The 17,321-nt window shown below is 44.8% G+C and overlaps 1 protein-coding gene across 1 annotated transcript in view; it reads left to right on the top strand.

Annotated features, from left to right (window-relative positions):
- LOC147892598 (uncharacterized) overlaps positions 1-17,321 on the top strand; it is a 72,897-nt gene that overhangs the window by 14,720 nt on the left and 40,856 nt on the right. The window contains exon 3 of the mRNA XM_087386755.1: positions 5,271-5,382. Within this exon, the coding sequence (XP_087242881.1) occupies positions 5,271-5,382 (112 nt within the window). The remainder of the gene's footprint in view (positions 1-5,270; positions 5,383-17,321) is intronic.

Below are 17,321 nucleotides of genomic sequence, written 5' to 3'. Positions count from 1 at the left end.
ATCGTTGATCTTCTTAATGATGGGGAATGGTCTGAAACTATTGAAGGATAACTTAGGGCATCGCTTGCCCACCTGTTTTAGCCTTTGCTTTATAATCCTTAGATAAACCCAATCGACTTCTTTATAATTGACATCTTGTCGGGACTTATTGGCTTGCCGCGTGTATGTTGCTTGAGCTTTGGCGAGGCAGTCTTTAACTGACTCTGTTATCTCGGCCATGGATTCTGTAGTTTTGTTGGCCTCGAGGGATGGTGATATCATCCTGGTGAGGAGTGAAGAGAACCTCCTGCTGAAAGCCGCTTCATACGGGGTACGCCCAATACTTGAAGTATAGGTATCGTTCAATATGGTGTGTACTAATGGAAGGTAGTGCTCCCACTCGGACTGCGAACGATTGCTCATCGGTTTGCGGATGAAAAGCGCTGGACATTTGGAGCTTTGTGCGAACATTTTTCGAACAGATCCCTCCATAAGTATGAGGTGAATTTGGATATAGTAATAAAGTGATTACCTTGACCCAACAGTTAGGTTTGTCCGAGACCAACAAGCTCAAGCAGTTCATTAGGGGGTTAGATTCTAACATTCGATTCTCGGTACGTAATTTCGTTCCGCTCACTTACGAGCGTGCGCTTACCCTAGCTCAGAATCAAGAAATGATGCTAAACGGGGGAAAGCCTAAGTAGGTCCAACTAGCAGCCAAAGCCCTGCAACAATCCAACAACCTAGTGGGTAAAGGCCCTCGTTCAAAGGACAATAGCTTTTAAAAGAAGGACAACCAATAATCAGCTGGTTAGAAAAAGGAGACTAAGCCCAAGATGACTTCAGATGAAAAAGCTACGGTGGGCATTATGGGAGGATACTTATAGCCTGACGAGCAGAAGCGTTACCAGGCGGAGCACCCTTGTCTCCATTGTCACCACATTGCTGGGCATGGAAAGAAGGATTGCCCCAAATGGTTGGCTGAGAAGGTTGTGAAACCGCCAACTTCTACCGTGGCCAGTGCTTTGGCACTCCCAGCTCTGCCTACCACAACTACAAATGCAGTTCTACTTGCTTTGAACACCGTACCCTCGGTGGTTTTTGAAGATAAGAAGGAGGACATACTTGACGAGCAAAATAAAGCCCTCATCAGAGCCTATGGCACGGCTAAAGGACAACGATTTGTTGTCTTATTTGACATGGGAAGTTCAGAAGACTCTATCTACCCTCAACTCACCAAAAAGATGGGGTGCACTTTAGTGCCTCATGAGCTTGCGGTGGACGGGTTTACACATTGGCCACACACTAGGCTGAAAAATTCTCTTTCTTAGTTTAGAAGGCCTCTTCCTAGCATGATTTCATACTCACACCTCTTTTAGGTTGCGACATGATACTGGGTATCCAGTGGTTTCGAGAATATTCACTTGTGCCTGATTGGTGGCATGATTCCTTCACCATTCTAGAAGGACTACCTGAGCCGGCCATCATCCGCTGGGACATAAGCATTCCTGGCATCCCATTGATCTCCCACGTCCAACCAGCTCATGCTATTCGCAAAGGCCGTATGCGCATTGGTGTATGTTCACTGTCAGCTCAATTCAGTGCAGCCAGCAGCTCCTCCTTCGGGCTAGGCCATGGCCGATCTAATCCAGGAGTTCCATTAGAACAACAAAAAATCTAAATTTGTATGATTGGACATATTCTAGTCTTACAAAGGTATATTTATATATATCTTAGAACGCTTAAACGGTGCTAAGTATTTTTCCAAGATAGACCTTAAGAGCGGTTATCACCAGGTCTGCATCTTTGATGCTGACATTCCAAAGACAGCGTTCAAGACAAAGCGAGCTCATCACGCCATTCGGTCTAAAAAATGCACCACCAACTTTCAACAAGATGATGTCGCGGGTGTTCGCTGAGCATATAGGATTGTGCTTGTTCATCTTTCTAGATGATATCTTAATCTTCTCAGCCACACCGGAGCAGCATATACGGGATGTGCAGAAAGCTCTACAACTTTTGTGCGATAATCAATTATATCTCAATGCTAAGAAAAGTGAGTTCGGCCTGATGGAAGTCCAGTACTTCGGTTACATCATCAGCACCAATGGCATTCGCTTGGAAGCTATCACCAGTTGGGCAGTCCCCATGATGGCCCAGGAGATCCGATCTTTTGTAGGGCTTTGCCAGGCCTACAGTTCACATATGTCTGGATTCTCCACCACCTCAATCCCCTTAAATGACTTATTGAAAGGGGTGAAGACTCGCTGATAGAAGATATCAGTGACCAGCGCAGCTTTGTAGGCCCTCCATGACCTACAACGGTTGGCCACAACAGCTGCAGTAATGAAGATCGCATCATGGGATGATCCATTCTTGGTCATCACCGATGCCAGCAATGTAGCCCTCGGGGCAGTCCTTTACGACAGAGAATTACTCAACGTTATCCAAGCATTAAAACACTGGAAGCTGTTCCTCTATGGATGGACCTTCATCGTCAAGACAGACCACCAAGCTTTAAAGTGGTTTGCAGACAATGCCCAGCTCCCAGTGGAGCGATCGGTAATCTTGATTGAGTCAGATGTTCCAATAGTTCGTGGGCATGATTGAGTATGTTCCGGGAAGAACAACCCCATTGCGGACGCTCTCAGCAGGAAAGCCATTCAGACCATAGAGAAGGCCATGGTATCAGAGTTTAAAGGGAAGGACCTTGACTCTATGAAAACACAGTACGCGAACTCCACTGAGTTTGGCACTCAATATTAGTTTGCCGAGACTCTTGCACCCGACCATTATTCAATTTAAGATGGATGGTTATCCTCTAGGCAAAGACTTTGTGTGCTCAAAGACAAGTGGCAGGCTCTACTCCATGATGCCCATGACGCTCTCACAGGCGGGCATTGACGCATCAATAGTACATTGGAGAAGCTAGAGCGATATTTTTACTGGCCTAAAATGGGAAGGATGTATACAACTATGTTTAGAGATGCCAAATCTGCCAAAAGGTAAACGTGTCCCATCAGAAGACGGCAGGATTGCTTCAGCCTTACCAATCCCCAAAGGTCCTTTCCAGGGCATCATGATGGATTTGAGTATTGAGGTATGATGGTTGTAAAAGAATTCAACAAGTCCATGCATAAAATGTGTCGAGAGTTTCCCAACGAGTTGGAAAGAGGTCCACCCACTCCTTCCTATTATGCTATTACTATAACTACACTAACTGCAAAATGCAATTGATAATATCAAGGAAAAGACATAATTAGAACTAGACTTATAAAGCAAAAAACTCTACTTTATTGATCTTCAAACGGATGCGATTGATGATGCTATTTCCTTAACAAAGAATTATAGGCAATTCAACTTGCTCCAACTTTGGTTTTGTAGGAGGAATCAGGGCATTTGCAAAAATATCTTTTAGGAATATACACAGAAATTCGGTCTCCCGTTTTGCTGATCGACCACATAGAAATATTGTCTGGCTCTATAGTTAAGATTGTAGGAAAATTTGACCAGCGAACTACATCAAAAAACAATAAACAAGCAGAAGTTACTAAGGCTAGGGCAGCTCTACTAGCTTTTCATGCATAATCTTGTATACACATTGTTGAACTTTTTTTCGAGCTCGAGGAATTTGAATCTTTCTAGCTTGTGTACATTTGTATATGTATTAGAATACCTTGCCTATTTATGGTATCCGACCATGCTTAGCACTACATCTAATATAACTAAATGTCTTATCCACATACTCAAGAACAAGTTAGAGTTTCTTTGAAAATCTGTGCCCCCACAGAGATCTAGAGGGAAGAGATGTCTGATGTAGAAAAAGATTCCACAAGTTATGGGCTCAATGTTCTAAGATGCCTTTGGATGATGTACCAGCAACTTGTACTGTTTCAAGAAACTAAGTAGCTATCCTTGTAATCTTGTTTCTATTAACAAGCACCATACATTTTCAACAAAAGTTGCGCAAAGCAAAACAGAATCAATTCACAGTTATATATAATTTCAAGTTACTTTATAGTTTCAACCACAACAGTGCTTGAGATTCAAGCACAATAAAGCTTATACTTGCACAAAAAAACAACATGATGACAGTCTACCAGATAGTTTGACATTACACCAAAAAGAAAACAGGATGGTACTTTGCGAAATACAAAAAATAGTTTAGCATTGCAACAAGGTACTACATATGACAACATGTACAAAGTTTGAAGCGCTGGAAAACATTGCCTTCCAACTTATCACCAACATTGAAAACTACATGGAAGAAGAACAAAAAGAATAGCAATAAGAGAAGCAAGAGTGAAGGAGAAAAAGAAATTTTATAAGTGCCCAGCAAAAAACATCATCTTCTATTCATCTCTTGCTTCATAGTAAGAAGCTTGTACATGTCACAATAACATCCTCGTCTGTGGGAAGCAAGAGTGAAGGAGAGAGGAAAATTCCACAAGGGCTTAGCAAAAGACATCATCTCCTATTCATTTGTTGCTTCACAACAAGAAGCCTTACATATCACAATTCTTCCTTCTTTTGATCCATCTTGTCTCTTCCAATCTTTTAGTCCCACACATACACTATAACTAGATAGACAATTTTAAGATTCTCGCCTATGGGAAACAAGAGTGAAGAAGAAAGATAAACTTCTAATAATCCGTTACTACATAGAAAGCCTGTACATATCACAATCATCCCTTCTTGTAATCTATTTCCCTTGCTTGCTAGAGTTTCCTACGTTTAATTACACAACCGAGGTCTTGATAACTCGACCAACGTGAAAATAGGTTACAACCGAAAATCCACATAACACCCCACTTCCACTTCCATAGCAAAAATGCATTTATAAAACTCTTGGTACGACCTCTCACACGAATACCACTAAAATCCACAAAACATCACACGTAGGGCTTACATAGTTTGTTACATAATAACACATATACACATCCACGGATGCATACATCCAATCGTACGCATACACACATTCACACATTCACACATTAAAGTATGTGTCTTTTTATTGCATTGTGTTTAGTTAACACTATAAACTTATATGAACTTATTAATGCAAAGGTAGAGTAACACAGCGTAGGTAATTCAGAGTTTCATCCTATTTTCCACAAGTTTAAAAATTTGCTATCAAAAGCAATGCTCACGAGTACTTTTACCTCTTGTTTATAGCCTTTTGACCGTATTCTTTTAACCTGTCATCCTTTGGGCATTTAGAAAAGGAGGTAAAGTTTTTTCGTAAGTTTATTTGTACTGAAAGTGAACTGATAAATTTATCATTGGTGTAGACAGAGAAGTTGTTGCTTTATGGAGGGGCCATACATGAGGCAGGTGCTGTCAAGGCTCGGAGAGCAGCTAGGCATGCCACATCTGACTGGATGGAACTTGAGAAGCAAAGAGGTATGGCTATTGAAGTATTTTTTCTAGTACATATTTTGCAGGCGTGTATGAGAGCTCATGTGTTTATACCATGATCTAGACTCATTGATGAGCTGTTATGAAAATTGTGGGGATGCAATAGGTTTTAGTCCGTACTGTTGGTCGCATGTATTAGAAGTGCACTTTTCTTTTACATGTTGTGTTCGGCCATTTCATTTGAATACGTCTTTCATTAAAGTATCTTATGGTGGTCCACAAGTGCCCAAGTAGGACCCAATAACATCTCAATGTATACCCTCATAAGGCTAGAATATCTCCAATCTTACAAATTTTTTAATTATAAAAACAAACCAAATAACAAAGAAAGGAAGGGAGTTGGTAGGCGACTTTAAACAGATTTATCTTCAATGGGTTAACATCTCAATATTTTACACGTGCTCACATAGAAAATTCATTTTTCAGAACACAAAAATTATAGGTATAACTCTTTTGAGTTACTCGTTTCTCTATCACCATAATTTTAATACAAATGGAAACAAACACATGGTGTGCGGGCTGAAAAAGGCATTATATGGTTTAAGGCAAGCAAGGCATGGCACACTAAGATAGACACATTTATCGTTAGCTACGTATGGGCCAAACACTATGCTTCATTTTGCTCAGACGTTTGTTTAGATTGCCCACATTATGGGCTCCGCAATGAAGTATCTTATTACTAGATGGATACATACTGCCCGCAGAAGATAGAACGTGTATATGCGAATTCATTTGCGGGTACAAGAGTATACATTTGCCAATAGTCTTAGATCAGATTCGTGAAGAAAGAGAACTTCATTCATTGCTTCATCATCTGCCTGATGTAGTACTAGTGGGCACTTGCTGCACGTGACACCCCCTTGGCTTCATCTTCCTCCCTTGCATACATCTCCCCTACCTTCACCTTTTGCATCTGTTTACACACAATTGCTCATGAACAGCACTGCCCACAACCCAACTACTACTATTCGGCAAAACATTCTCATAAGCTCTTCACACTCATCCCCAACAACTGCACAAGAATGACACCTTACAAGTGACTATTGAACAGCTCCCTTCCTCAGGATGATTTGTTTCACACGCAAGGAGTTTCTCCATAATGTACTTTGCTGATGTTGTCGAAACCGCTGCTGCTGCCACTCATGCTGGGCCTCCCACTGCTGCTGTGCACTGCCCCTCCCGTCGGCAGCCTCTCTCCACCTAGGCTCCTTGCCTAGGCCTAGGCCTTCCACCCCTCTCCTCCTCAGCCCACTGTCCATATAGGCTCCCTGCTCCTCCCCGCCCTTCCCTCTTACGCCGCCTCAGCCTCTCCACCTCTGGCTGTCACTCCGCCTCGCCCCCTCCGACTGCACCCCCTCGCCCTGGGCGTGCCTCTTGCCATGGGGAGGGAGCCAGTGCTCCCGCTCCTGATTGGGCACTAAGACCTGCACCAAAGAAGGCACAAATAGGTCCAAGAGAAATGGGGGACAAAGCCAAGAAAGACGACAACAACAAAAAAAAGCAAACGACACAACTGAAACTTGAGGATGTAAACACACGTTACAACCGAAGTGAACTTGGGGTAGATAGGCAAAGGAAGGACCCACCTCAGCCTCAGCCTCAGCTTTAGCCTCTATATCTACTTCAACTTCAGTCCCCGCTTCAGTTTCAGTTTCAGTTCCAGCCTCAGCTCCCTCTATCTCCACTTTGACTTCAGCCCCCGCTTCAGTCTCAGCTCCAATTCCAGTCTCTGCTCCCTCTACATCCTTACTTTCGACTTCAGCTTACACTTAAGCACTAGTTTCAGATACAGCTCCCATTTTCCCAGCTACATCTACAGCCACTATCAGTGACATACTTATGCTCGCGGCGCTGGTTGTTTCCTTCCCTTCCTCTCTTGTTACAGCTCTCGCACCACTTATGACACCTACTTCGGAGGTGTCATACACTACTCCGCATTACGCTTCACTCTCCCCTCTCCCTCTCAGTCAGCCCACGCTCCCACATCTCATTGGGACTGCCTCGTCCATTCCACTGTCATCTTCGTACCTCACCCAGTTCACCCAATCACCGTCGAGCTTCTGGACTCAGCCCCACACTTTCATGCCACAGCCATCATAGTTTCAGCTAGGACATGGGTGGGCTGATACACCAGAGGCCTGGGAGACCTTGCTCATGGAGATACATAGTTTCCGTGAGCGCGAGATGGAGCTGACTCGCACGGGAGCAGGTCCACTTCAACCAGGAGTAGAGCCGCATCATACAGCCATTCGGGAGTAGGCTGGTCTCATTCAGGGACTTAGACAGGATATCCTGCAGCTCCGGCAGGAGGTCATAGTCATGCACACAGTCCCAGGGAGTACCCCGATTGTCGAGGCACAGATTGCGAGCATGCAATTTGCTATTGAGGAGACATCCAGATGGGTTGACGTGGCCAAATGAGAACCCACAAGGGTAACCATTTCGGCTACCCTCATGGAGCAGTAGCAGAGAGCCAGTAAGGCTCTCAACCTCAGAGTACGCGGGATCCCACGCACTGAGGCTACACTGATGGCCGATGCGATTGCTTTCGTAGCCGCTACTCTAGGTGTGGCTGAACACAGGATAGAGAGGGCATGGCGGGTGGGGAGAGATCCCAACTGAGAGCAACCCTTGATCATACGGTTCCATGACACTCAGGCACGACTTTCAGCTCTACGACGCAGGTCAGTCCTTCGAGATCAGCCAGCGATCTCCATGGATGAGGATCTCACCCCTCTACAGGTTGAGGAGAGACGCTCTTTGCTACAGCAGCGGGATCAAGCTCGTAAGGAGGAAAAGTGGGCAATGGTACGAGAGGGATGACTTCTTACAGGCCCTCGTAGGGCACTTGTCCCCTCCCCTACATAGGGAAGCGGGGTCTATGAGACTCAGATATCCGAGACCCTATCGTGCATCATTTGGAACTGTAATGGTATCTTATGGTCAGAACCAGGGAACTTCTCGGAATCCTATATAGGTCACGACATAATCTTTTATATAGGGACACATGAGAGTCCAGAGCACCCACTTCCAGTAGTCAGCGGATATACATGGGAGTTTGCCTACAGAGATGAGATGAGGGATACAGGGGGAGTTCAAGGTTCAGGTGGTGTTGCAGTCCTTTTCAGATCCACGTTTTTGGGGACTATTTTAGTAGAGCAGAGAGATGCACATTCCTGGTTTCTTTGGATCTGGATTCGGCACATGGACAACTGGATCTGTTTGTTGCAGTTTGCTACTTTCCCCCCGAGACCTCCCACTTTGCCAGAGATATCCAAGGTGAGAATGAGACATCTCCATTTGCTGCTCTTTATCAGTCCATTGTTGACTTCTCTAGCCGCGGAGAAGTGTAGGATTGATTGAGAGAGAGAGAGTGTAGATAGCAAAGCGTCGCACAAGTCTTACCGTCACGTCAAACTTGGATAATAGAAAAAAGGAGTACAAGTTACAAGTACCTAGACCTAGGACTAAGTGTCCTAGGTGTCACATAGGACTAAGTGTCCTATGTGGCCTAAAAGGCACTAACACTACAAGTGCCTATATTTATTCCTACAAGGCACATACCATGACCTATAGGGCATCACTAGAACCACCAGGAGATGGCCTACAAACCCCCCTCCATGGGATGGGCTGAAGTACTCTGGAAACGTCTCAGAATACCTGGTATTTTCTAATCATGGTGCCACATGTTCATCCAAAAGGATATAGCCACCTATGAATGTACAAGGGGTGTCAGATCATGTAACAAAGGGAACCAAGTGTAAAGTCTGTTGGAAGAATTTGAACTTGGGACGAGGAAGTGCCTTTGTAAACATATCTGCCATGTTGTCCTCTGTGGAAAGATAGGACAACTCTATGTCTCTTGCTGACAACCGCTCCTGAACATAATGATAGTGAGCTTCAATATGCTTGGTACGCGCATGAAACACTGGGTTACGTGCAATGGCCAAAGCAGTTTGGTTGTTAGTGCAGACAATAGTGGAGGATGTCTGGCGAATACCAAGATTTGTACGTAACTGTCGAAGCCAAACACACTCTACTGTAGCGGTGAAAGCTGCCCTGTACTCAGGCCTCACAGCTAGATGTGGCAACTGCTGGTTGCTTCTTGCTGAGCCAAGAGATACATGAATTGCCAAGCAAAAAACAATTGCCAGTATGTGACACTTTGGTGTCGGAACATCCTGCCCAGTCACTATCTGTGTAAGCATGCATGGTAAGTGAACCCTGATCACCATAGAAGAGGGCTAAATCCTCAGTTCCTCTGAGATATCTGAAGACTCTCTTCACTGCCTGCCAATGCTGTGAACTGGGGGCATGTGCACGAATCTGCTGAGCTGAGATACTGCATACTGCAAGTCAGGTCTAGTGTGACATAAATAAATAAGGCATCCAACAGCCTACTGATAAAGAGTGATATCACATGGTGGGCTCCCATCATGAGCTGAGAATTTGAAGCCAGGGTCCATTGGGTCCACTAGAAAACGATCAAGGAGCTGTCCAATATACTTGGACTGAGACATTATGATACCCCCCTCAACATGAGCAAACTGAATGCCCAAATAATAGTGGAGCGGTCCCATGTCTGACATTTCAAAATCCTGCTCCAAATCAGCCTTGAAAGCTGCAATTTGCTGAGTATCTGGGCCCGTGATGAGCATATCATCCACATATAAAATCAGCACTAAAAAATCAGATCCACTCCCACGGCCATAAAGAGTGGGTTCTGTGGGGCTATTCTGAAAACCAAGGGATAGTAAGTGTGCATGAATTTTGGCATACCATGCCCTGGGTGCCTGCTTCAAACCATAAAGGGATTTTCTAAGCCGGTATACCTTATTTTCAAAATTAACAACCTCAAAGCCAGGAGGTTGTGTGACATATACTTCTTCTTGCATCCCCATGAAGAAAAGCAGTCTTGATGTCAAGTTGGTGCACTTGCCAATGATGATGGGCTGCAATGGCAATGACACATCTAATGGTAGTAATCCTGGATGTGGGAGCAAATGTCTCCTCAAAGTTAATGCCTTGTTGTTGGGCATACCCTTTTGCAACAAGACGGGCTTTGTATCGATCTATGCTGCCATCAGATTTCCTTTTTAATTTGTAGACCCACCGGGTACCAATGGCATGCTTGCTAGGAGGGAGATCTACTAATTCCCATGTGTCATTTTTGGCAATGGATTGTAACTCAGCTCTCATTGCATCCATCCACTCTTTGCTGTCAAAAGCATCTTTATGGCACAAGGGCTCTTGGTTGCAAGCTGTAGCAAGGAGTGCAAATTCAAGAAAGTGACCATGCATCTGTCTATTCCCTGATCTTGTCCGGGCAGCAAAAGGCTGATCTTGTTTGCTGTCCCTCAATGTATCAAGAAGCCATCTGGGAACTTGCCTTTGCTGTCTATTGACAGCTCTTTCTTCAATGACTGCATCATGAATAGTGGGATCATTTTGTGCTGTAAGAGAAACCTGCAAATCAGCATGGGGTAGTGGCTGATCGTTGCTTGGTGGAGGGCCTGCAGGAGGCTCATGTTGCTGGGTCCTCTTCTGAGGATGGCAGAGGTAACCAAGATTCAAAGGTATCAAACATGCCAACATCTGGCTTAGCTTTGCAGTCCACAAGAGGAGAAGCTGAGTGTTCAGCAAAGATTACATCTCTACTGACAATAATCTTCCGAGTATTTGGTTGATATAAGTGATACCCTCTGCTCTCTTGGCTGTAACCAATAAATATGCATTTGATTGCCTTATCATCAAGCTTATGTCTCAGTTGAGATGGTACATGAACATATGCAAGAGACCCAAAAACTCTCATGTGTGAAAGTGAAGGCTTCCTGCCTTTCCATGCTTCATAAGGTGTAACAGTCTTCAATGCCTGTGTAGGTGATCTATTCAGCACATAGTTGGCACACATCACTGCATCAATCCAAAATTTATTGGGCAAAGACTTGGCCTTAAGCATGCATCTGGCCATCTCCATTGTGGACTTGTTTTTCCTTTCAGAAACAAGATTCTACTAAGGAGTGTAAGGAGCAGTGCATGAGTGAATAATGCCCCGTGAAGACAGAAATGCATCAAACTCCTTAGACATATACTCTCCCCCCTTATCTGTGTTGAGGGTGACAAGCTTGCATCTTGATTCATTCTCAACCATATTCAGCCACCTCTGAAAGCATAAGAAAACTTTAGATTTGGCTCTTAAAGGATATACCCAGCAATATCTTGTGAAATCATCAATGAGAGTCATAAAATATTTGTACCCCCCAATGGCATTTGTCCTCATTGGGCCACAGACATCACTGTATACTAGTTGCAATTTCCTTTGTGAGAGTTTAGGACAATTCTTTTGAAAAGGAAACCGATGCATCTTACCCAAAAGACAACCCTTACACACATGTTTGGAAACTGTGTGAGTTTGAGGTACATCATTTGCGGCCTGCTGTGAGTGTAGCTTTGCAAGAGCTCTATAATTGAGATGACCCATTCTCTCATGCCAAAGATGAGTTTCAGCAAGCTGTGAATCTGAAATAGCAAATGCTTTAATAGAAAGTGCAGCTGAGTGATGATCAAGGTGATAAAGCCCCTTTTGCAAAGTGCCAGTGAGAATTATGGCATTGTCATCATGAAGATCATAAACTAGGCATCTGTAGCCATCAAAAATTACTCTGAAACAAATTGCTGAAATTGAAATCAAGTTGACTTCAATTCCAGGCACAAAAAGAACATTTGTCAGAGTGACAGGATGGCTTGAAATGGATGAGCTGCACATCTCCAATTCCTTTTACAGCATAGGAAGCATTATTAGCACATGTGATAGTCCCCCCTCGAGGTGCATCATCTAAAGAATGAAACAACTATTTGCAAGATGTGACATGCTTGGAAGCACCACTATCAAAGTACCAGGGGACTGAGCATCATTAGCAGTAAAGAATGCATCAGCTTTGGAGGGATCAAATGAGCAATGGACAGCCCATGCCCAATCATCCTGAAGAGCATGTGCATGTGAAGCATCTTCTGGCTCATGGGATTCAATAGCATGAGAGACATTAACTGTCAATCCTGCTTTCTTTTTCTCCGAAGCAATGCACTTCCTGCATTCTAAAATGTCATGTCTAGGCTTGCGACAATAGTTGCATCTTTTCTTCTTTGACTTATCTGCTGTATTTTTAGACGCATGGGAGGAATTGCAGCTGCTATGCGCAGATTTTGGCATGCCCATAGGCTTGGAAGCCTTGCCTCTTCCTGTTTGCTGTGAAGCAAATGCATGATCATGAATAATGGCTTGTCTATTAGCTCTACTTTGCTCTTCCTGCAAAAGCAAAGTAACTAGCTGATCAAAAGAATAATGGTGTGGATTACCCATGGCCACTAATCGAAGGGTTGTAGCAAACCCTTGATATGTATCTGGCTGTCCATTCAATGTGGTACTGGCAAGCTGTGAATTTGGCACCACCTCATCAATGTTGGCAAGTTGTTCCATGAGGTCCTTGACCTTTGTCAGGTATGCATCCATAGAGTCACCTTCATTCATGATGACTTCTTGTAATTGCCTTCTCAAATATGCAACATGTGCCTCATTGCGAATCTGATAGAGAGAAGCCAATTTATCCCAAGCATCCTTTGCTGTCCTGCAAGACCGGATGTGTGGAATAATGATTCTCTTGCATGATAAAGCAATACATGAATGTGCGTTTGCATCTCTTGCATCCCATCTTGTCTGTTCCTGAGCTGGAAGAGTAGTAGCAGGAGTGCTAGAAGATGAGGCATTAGGAGGAGTAACCCCTACAAAGGGACCAACAGTAGAGGCAACCACTGTAGCATTGGTTGGCCTCAGATCAACCCCAAAAACAATATTCCACAAATGCTTTGCAACAAGAATATGCTTCATGAGATAAGACCACATCGGATAGTTGGTGCCACCCAACTTATCATCTTCACGAAGAACGCCAAATAGATCTTGATTGTTCCCAGCCATAGCAAATGTGATACCCTGAAAGAGACGTGAAAACCCAAAAGCCTCAAGGCTATCACTGCAAAAAGCTAGCTGTCCAAAAATGACAGCAAATATCTGCAAATTTCCGACCCAAATCAAAAGGGCAAATGCAGATCTGACCCAAATGTGACTGTGGCAGGCAATGTTCGCTGCAAAACAGCAAATCTGGCAAAAGCCCCAAATTTATTGAGGGCAAATAGGCCAAAAAGAGGGCAACACAGAAAAGCCCCAAATTTTGCTGAAATTTTTTGCAAATGTGACCCAATGTATGCGAATCTAACTCAATGTCGTGCAGAAAAAGACTCAATGTCTTGAAAATCTGACTCAAATGTACTGTCCAAGGGTATGGACCTCAAAATATAGGCTTTCCAAACAAATCTTGGAACAAGTACTGTGCAGGTACAATGTACGGCGTATGTATGGAACATATGTACGGTGTACAGAAATGTACGACAATTGTACGGAGCTGTACGGTAGCCTGGTACGTGCACACGTGACTGTACGAAGGCGCAAGTACAAAATACAGCTTACGGTTGTACGGAGAGTATACGACATCAATAATAAGACCTTTCGTACTTTTGTACGGAAGATGTACGGCTGTACATCGACGCATGTACGGATCTGTACAGCTGCTCAGGTATGGAGTTGTACGGTGCAAGTACGGAGCAGGTATGCTCCCACGTGCAGGTATGGCGATGTAGGTACAGAATGCAGTACGGAACAGGTACTAGATCTTCCGTACACCTATACGGAGAGATGTACGGCGCAGTACAGTCATCCTACGTGCAGGCTGAGTACGGTTGTCTTTACAGTCGTACGAAACTATACGGAAAGGAGTGCAGGGAGAAATGAAGGTCCGAGGCTGGAAGACGAGTCAAATCTAGCTCTGATACCACTGTAGGATCGATTGAGAGAGAGAGAGAGTGCAGATAGCAAAGCGTTGCACAAGTCTTAGCTGTCACGTCAAACTTGGATAATAGAAAAAAGGAGGAGTACAAGATACAAGTACCTAGACCTAGGACTAAGTGTCCTAGGTGTCACATAGGACTAAGTGTCCTATGTGGCCTAAAAGGCACTTACACTACAAGTGCCTATATTTATGCCTACAAGGCACATACCATGGCCTATAGGGCATCACTAGAACCACGCAAGGACAGGCGCCCGTCAGGTACCACTCCTCGACTTCAGGGATGATTCCACTCTATTGCTAGACATTGACCTTGAGGAGGCAGGTATGCTACGGGTTTCGGCTGACAGACAAGGTCCATTCACATCTTATGGGCAGGTCCTATTAGACCTCAGCAGGACGCATGATCTCATTATCTATAATGGTCTTGACATATGGCCCGCCTCAGGTGGTTTCACGTGCTTTCCACATGGGGGAGGCTCCAGCGTTGTTGATTACGTCATGGGATTCCTTGCCTTCACATCTCGCATCACTGACTTCACTGTAGCACCCCTCCCTCCACGGGCTAATCATACCTATCTTTTCTTTAGCATCTCCACTCCCCTTTGCATAGCACCTTCCACCCCACTGAGTTCTTACTCCACCTACCACGATATACGCTTTGAGCGTGATCACTTACTTACTCTGGCCGTCTGTATATACTTCTCGCTTATATTGACTTCATATCCCTTTTAGAGGGTCGTGCTGCCCTGGTCACCCGCTCACTACACGAGGCTGCCCTTCACATTGGGAATGTACTCTGTAATAGCGGGTACGATGATGAGTGTAAGGCTTTACGCTGTCAGCTCAGATTCGAAACAAAAAATAGTCTTCCCAGCGCACCAGATACGCTACGCGAGTACCGTGGATTGGTACGGAGGAAGAAACTAGACTTCGTTCGTCGGAACGAGGAGGAGCTATTGAACATTTTATTTAGTAACAACTCTAAGGACTTCTGGTGGAGATTTCTAGAAAGAATGTCCTCCTCACCACTCACTGATACTCAGATCTGGTTTGATTATGCACGCACACTTAATGACATCCCAAATCAGCCAGTCCCTAACCTCTCACACATGCCACGCCCCACATCCTGCACCCTCTTCACTAGAGGAGGGGTAAGGGATGACGTAATGAAACTTCATAATGACCGAGCTAAGGATCATGAGGGACTATGCACTGAGTTCATTGCATATGGGATTAACCTCCTAGCCTTGATCTTAGCAAAGCTCTTTAATAAAGATGTTTGTTTGGGGTTTCCACGCACCTGGACCATTAACACTATCTCACCCATCTACAAGGCAGGGGATCCCATGAGCCCGGAGAACTATAGGACCATTATGATTGGACATGTCATGTCCAAGGTTTATGCATTAGTACTTGATTCCGAGGCTAGCAGATTTGCAGAGTGTGGAGGACTTAGAACAGCAGGACATGCCAGATTCCGGCGTGATCATGGAACCATGGACCACATTATTACGCTCAGATGTATCATCGAGGAGACGAGGGCACGGAAGCAGGGGGTTTATTGTTGCTTTGTGGATTTCCGCAAGGCATTTGACACGGTTTCGAGAGCCCGTCTCATCCGGCGCCTACAGGACTTGGGTTATGACCAGGAGATCATTTGGGTTGTCATGGCACTTTACGAGAGAGTTTCAGGTAGAGTCCGGGCAAGATCCGGGTGGACAGACGAGATCATGAGCACTATCGGAGTCAAACAATGGTGTCCTTGATCGCCTACCTTGTTTGGCATCTACATTGACGAGCTTGAACAATGATGTAGACAAGGGGGGGTAGGTTGCTCTCTTGCGAGCACACTGATTCGAATATTGCTCTACACAGATGACGTGGCTCTCTTGTGTTCCTTAGCCGAGGGGCTCCAGAGACACCTTGACGCACTACAGTCCTTTTGTGAGTCTCATGATTTGAAGGTCAACCTGGATAAAACCAAGGTCATGATCTTTAATACATCTTGAGCCATCACGCGCCAGGAGGAGTTCACATTTGATGGGTCACCTGTTGAGATAGTTTCATCATACACTTATCTTGGGTTTATCTTTTTCGGACCCACTTCACTATGAAACCCGTGATGCAGGCACACTTGAGCAGAGGATATGCTTCATTGGCCAGACTAGAGAGGCAGTGCTTCCGCTTGCACTTTCAGGATCCACATACCAAGGGGTTGCTTTTTGACTCCTTGGTTCGTCCAGTGGGGATGTACGACAGCCCATGTTGGGGGCCAGACTTGTCGGATACAGAGTGGGCTCGTGTGGAGCGGCTACAGGTTCTCATGTTATCATGGATGATTCGCGGTAAGCCATCCGTTCCTCACTAGATCATTAAAGCCAGGTCATCACATATCTGTACCGAGTGAAAAGGAGTATGGGGATTACACCTCTGGCGGAGCAGGGTACCATGGATAGCTCTGCCCTCTTCTATGGAACTTGCAACAGGAGGGGATCAGAGGTGTTGGTATGCACGCACAGAGAGATGGTTTGAGCGACTGGGGCTCCACATGGATAGACTACCTCCCTTTCAGTACAGCATGGATGCTCCGTTTTCTCCCCTCCTATTACAGCTACACACATTTCTGACCTGTTTGGACCGAATGAACTCCCAGTGAAGCTTAGCTTCTACAGAGATCACTTCTTACATAACACAGCGGAGGGTTTCATTGACCCACCAGGATACACGCAGATTCACCTACCCCACTTGCTGAGTATCTCTCTTGAGCAGTTTCGGGTCTGTTCACAGAGACTTTGTATCGAGAGTGGCAGAGCAGAGCGACTCCGCAAGGAGAGGCGCATATGCACATTGTGTGACATGCAGGAGGTTGAGACAGAGGAGCATTTCATCTTCAGGTATCCTGTTTACTATGAGATCCGAGGGTGTTTCTACTGCCTTTTCAGAGATAGCTATCGCATTTTGGCCCGTTTCCTCTCCTACCTAGACTAGCAGTGTTTTGCAGGTTTCATTCATGGGGTACTTAGA

The sequence above is a fragment of the Dipteris shenzhenensis genome, chromosome 16, assembly GCF_047967505.1.
Source record: "Dipteris shenzhenensis isolate YYH24624 ecotype China chromosome 16, Dip_SZ_1.0, whole genome shotgun sequence".
NCBI classification, from domain to species: domain Eukaryota; kingdom Viridiplantae; phylum Streptophyta; class Polypodiopsida; order Gleicheniales; family Dipteridaceae; genus Dipteris; species Dipteris shenzhenensis.
This window is presented reverse-complemented; position numbering and strand designations above follow the sequence as displayed.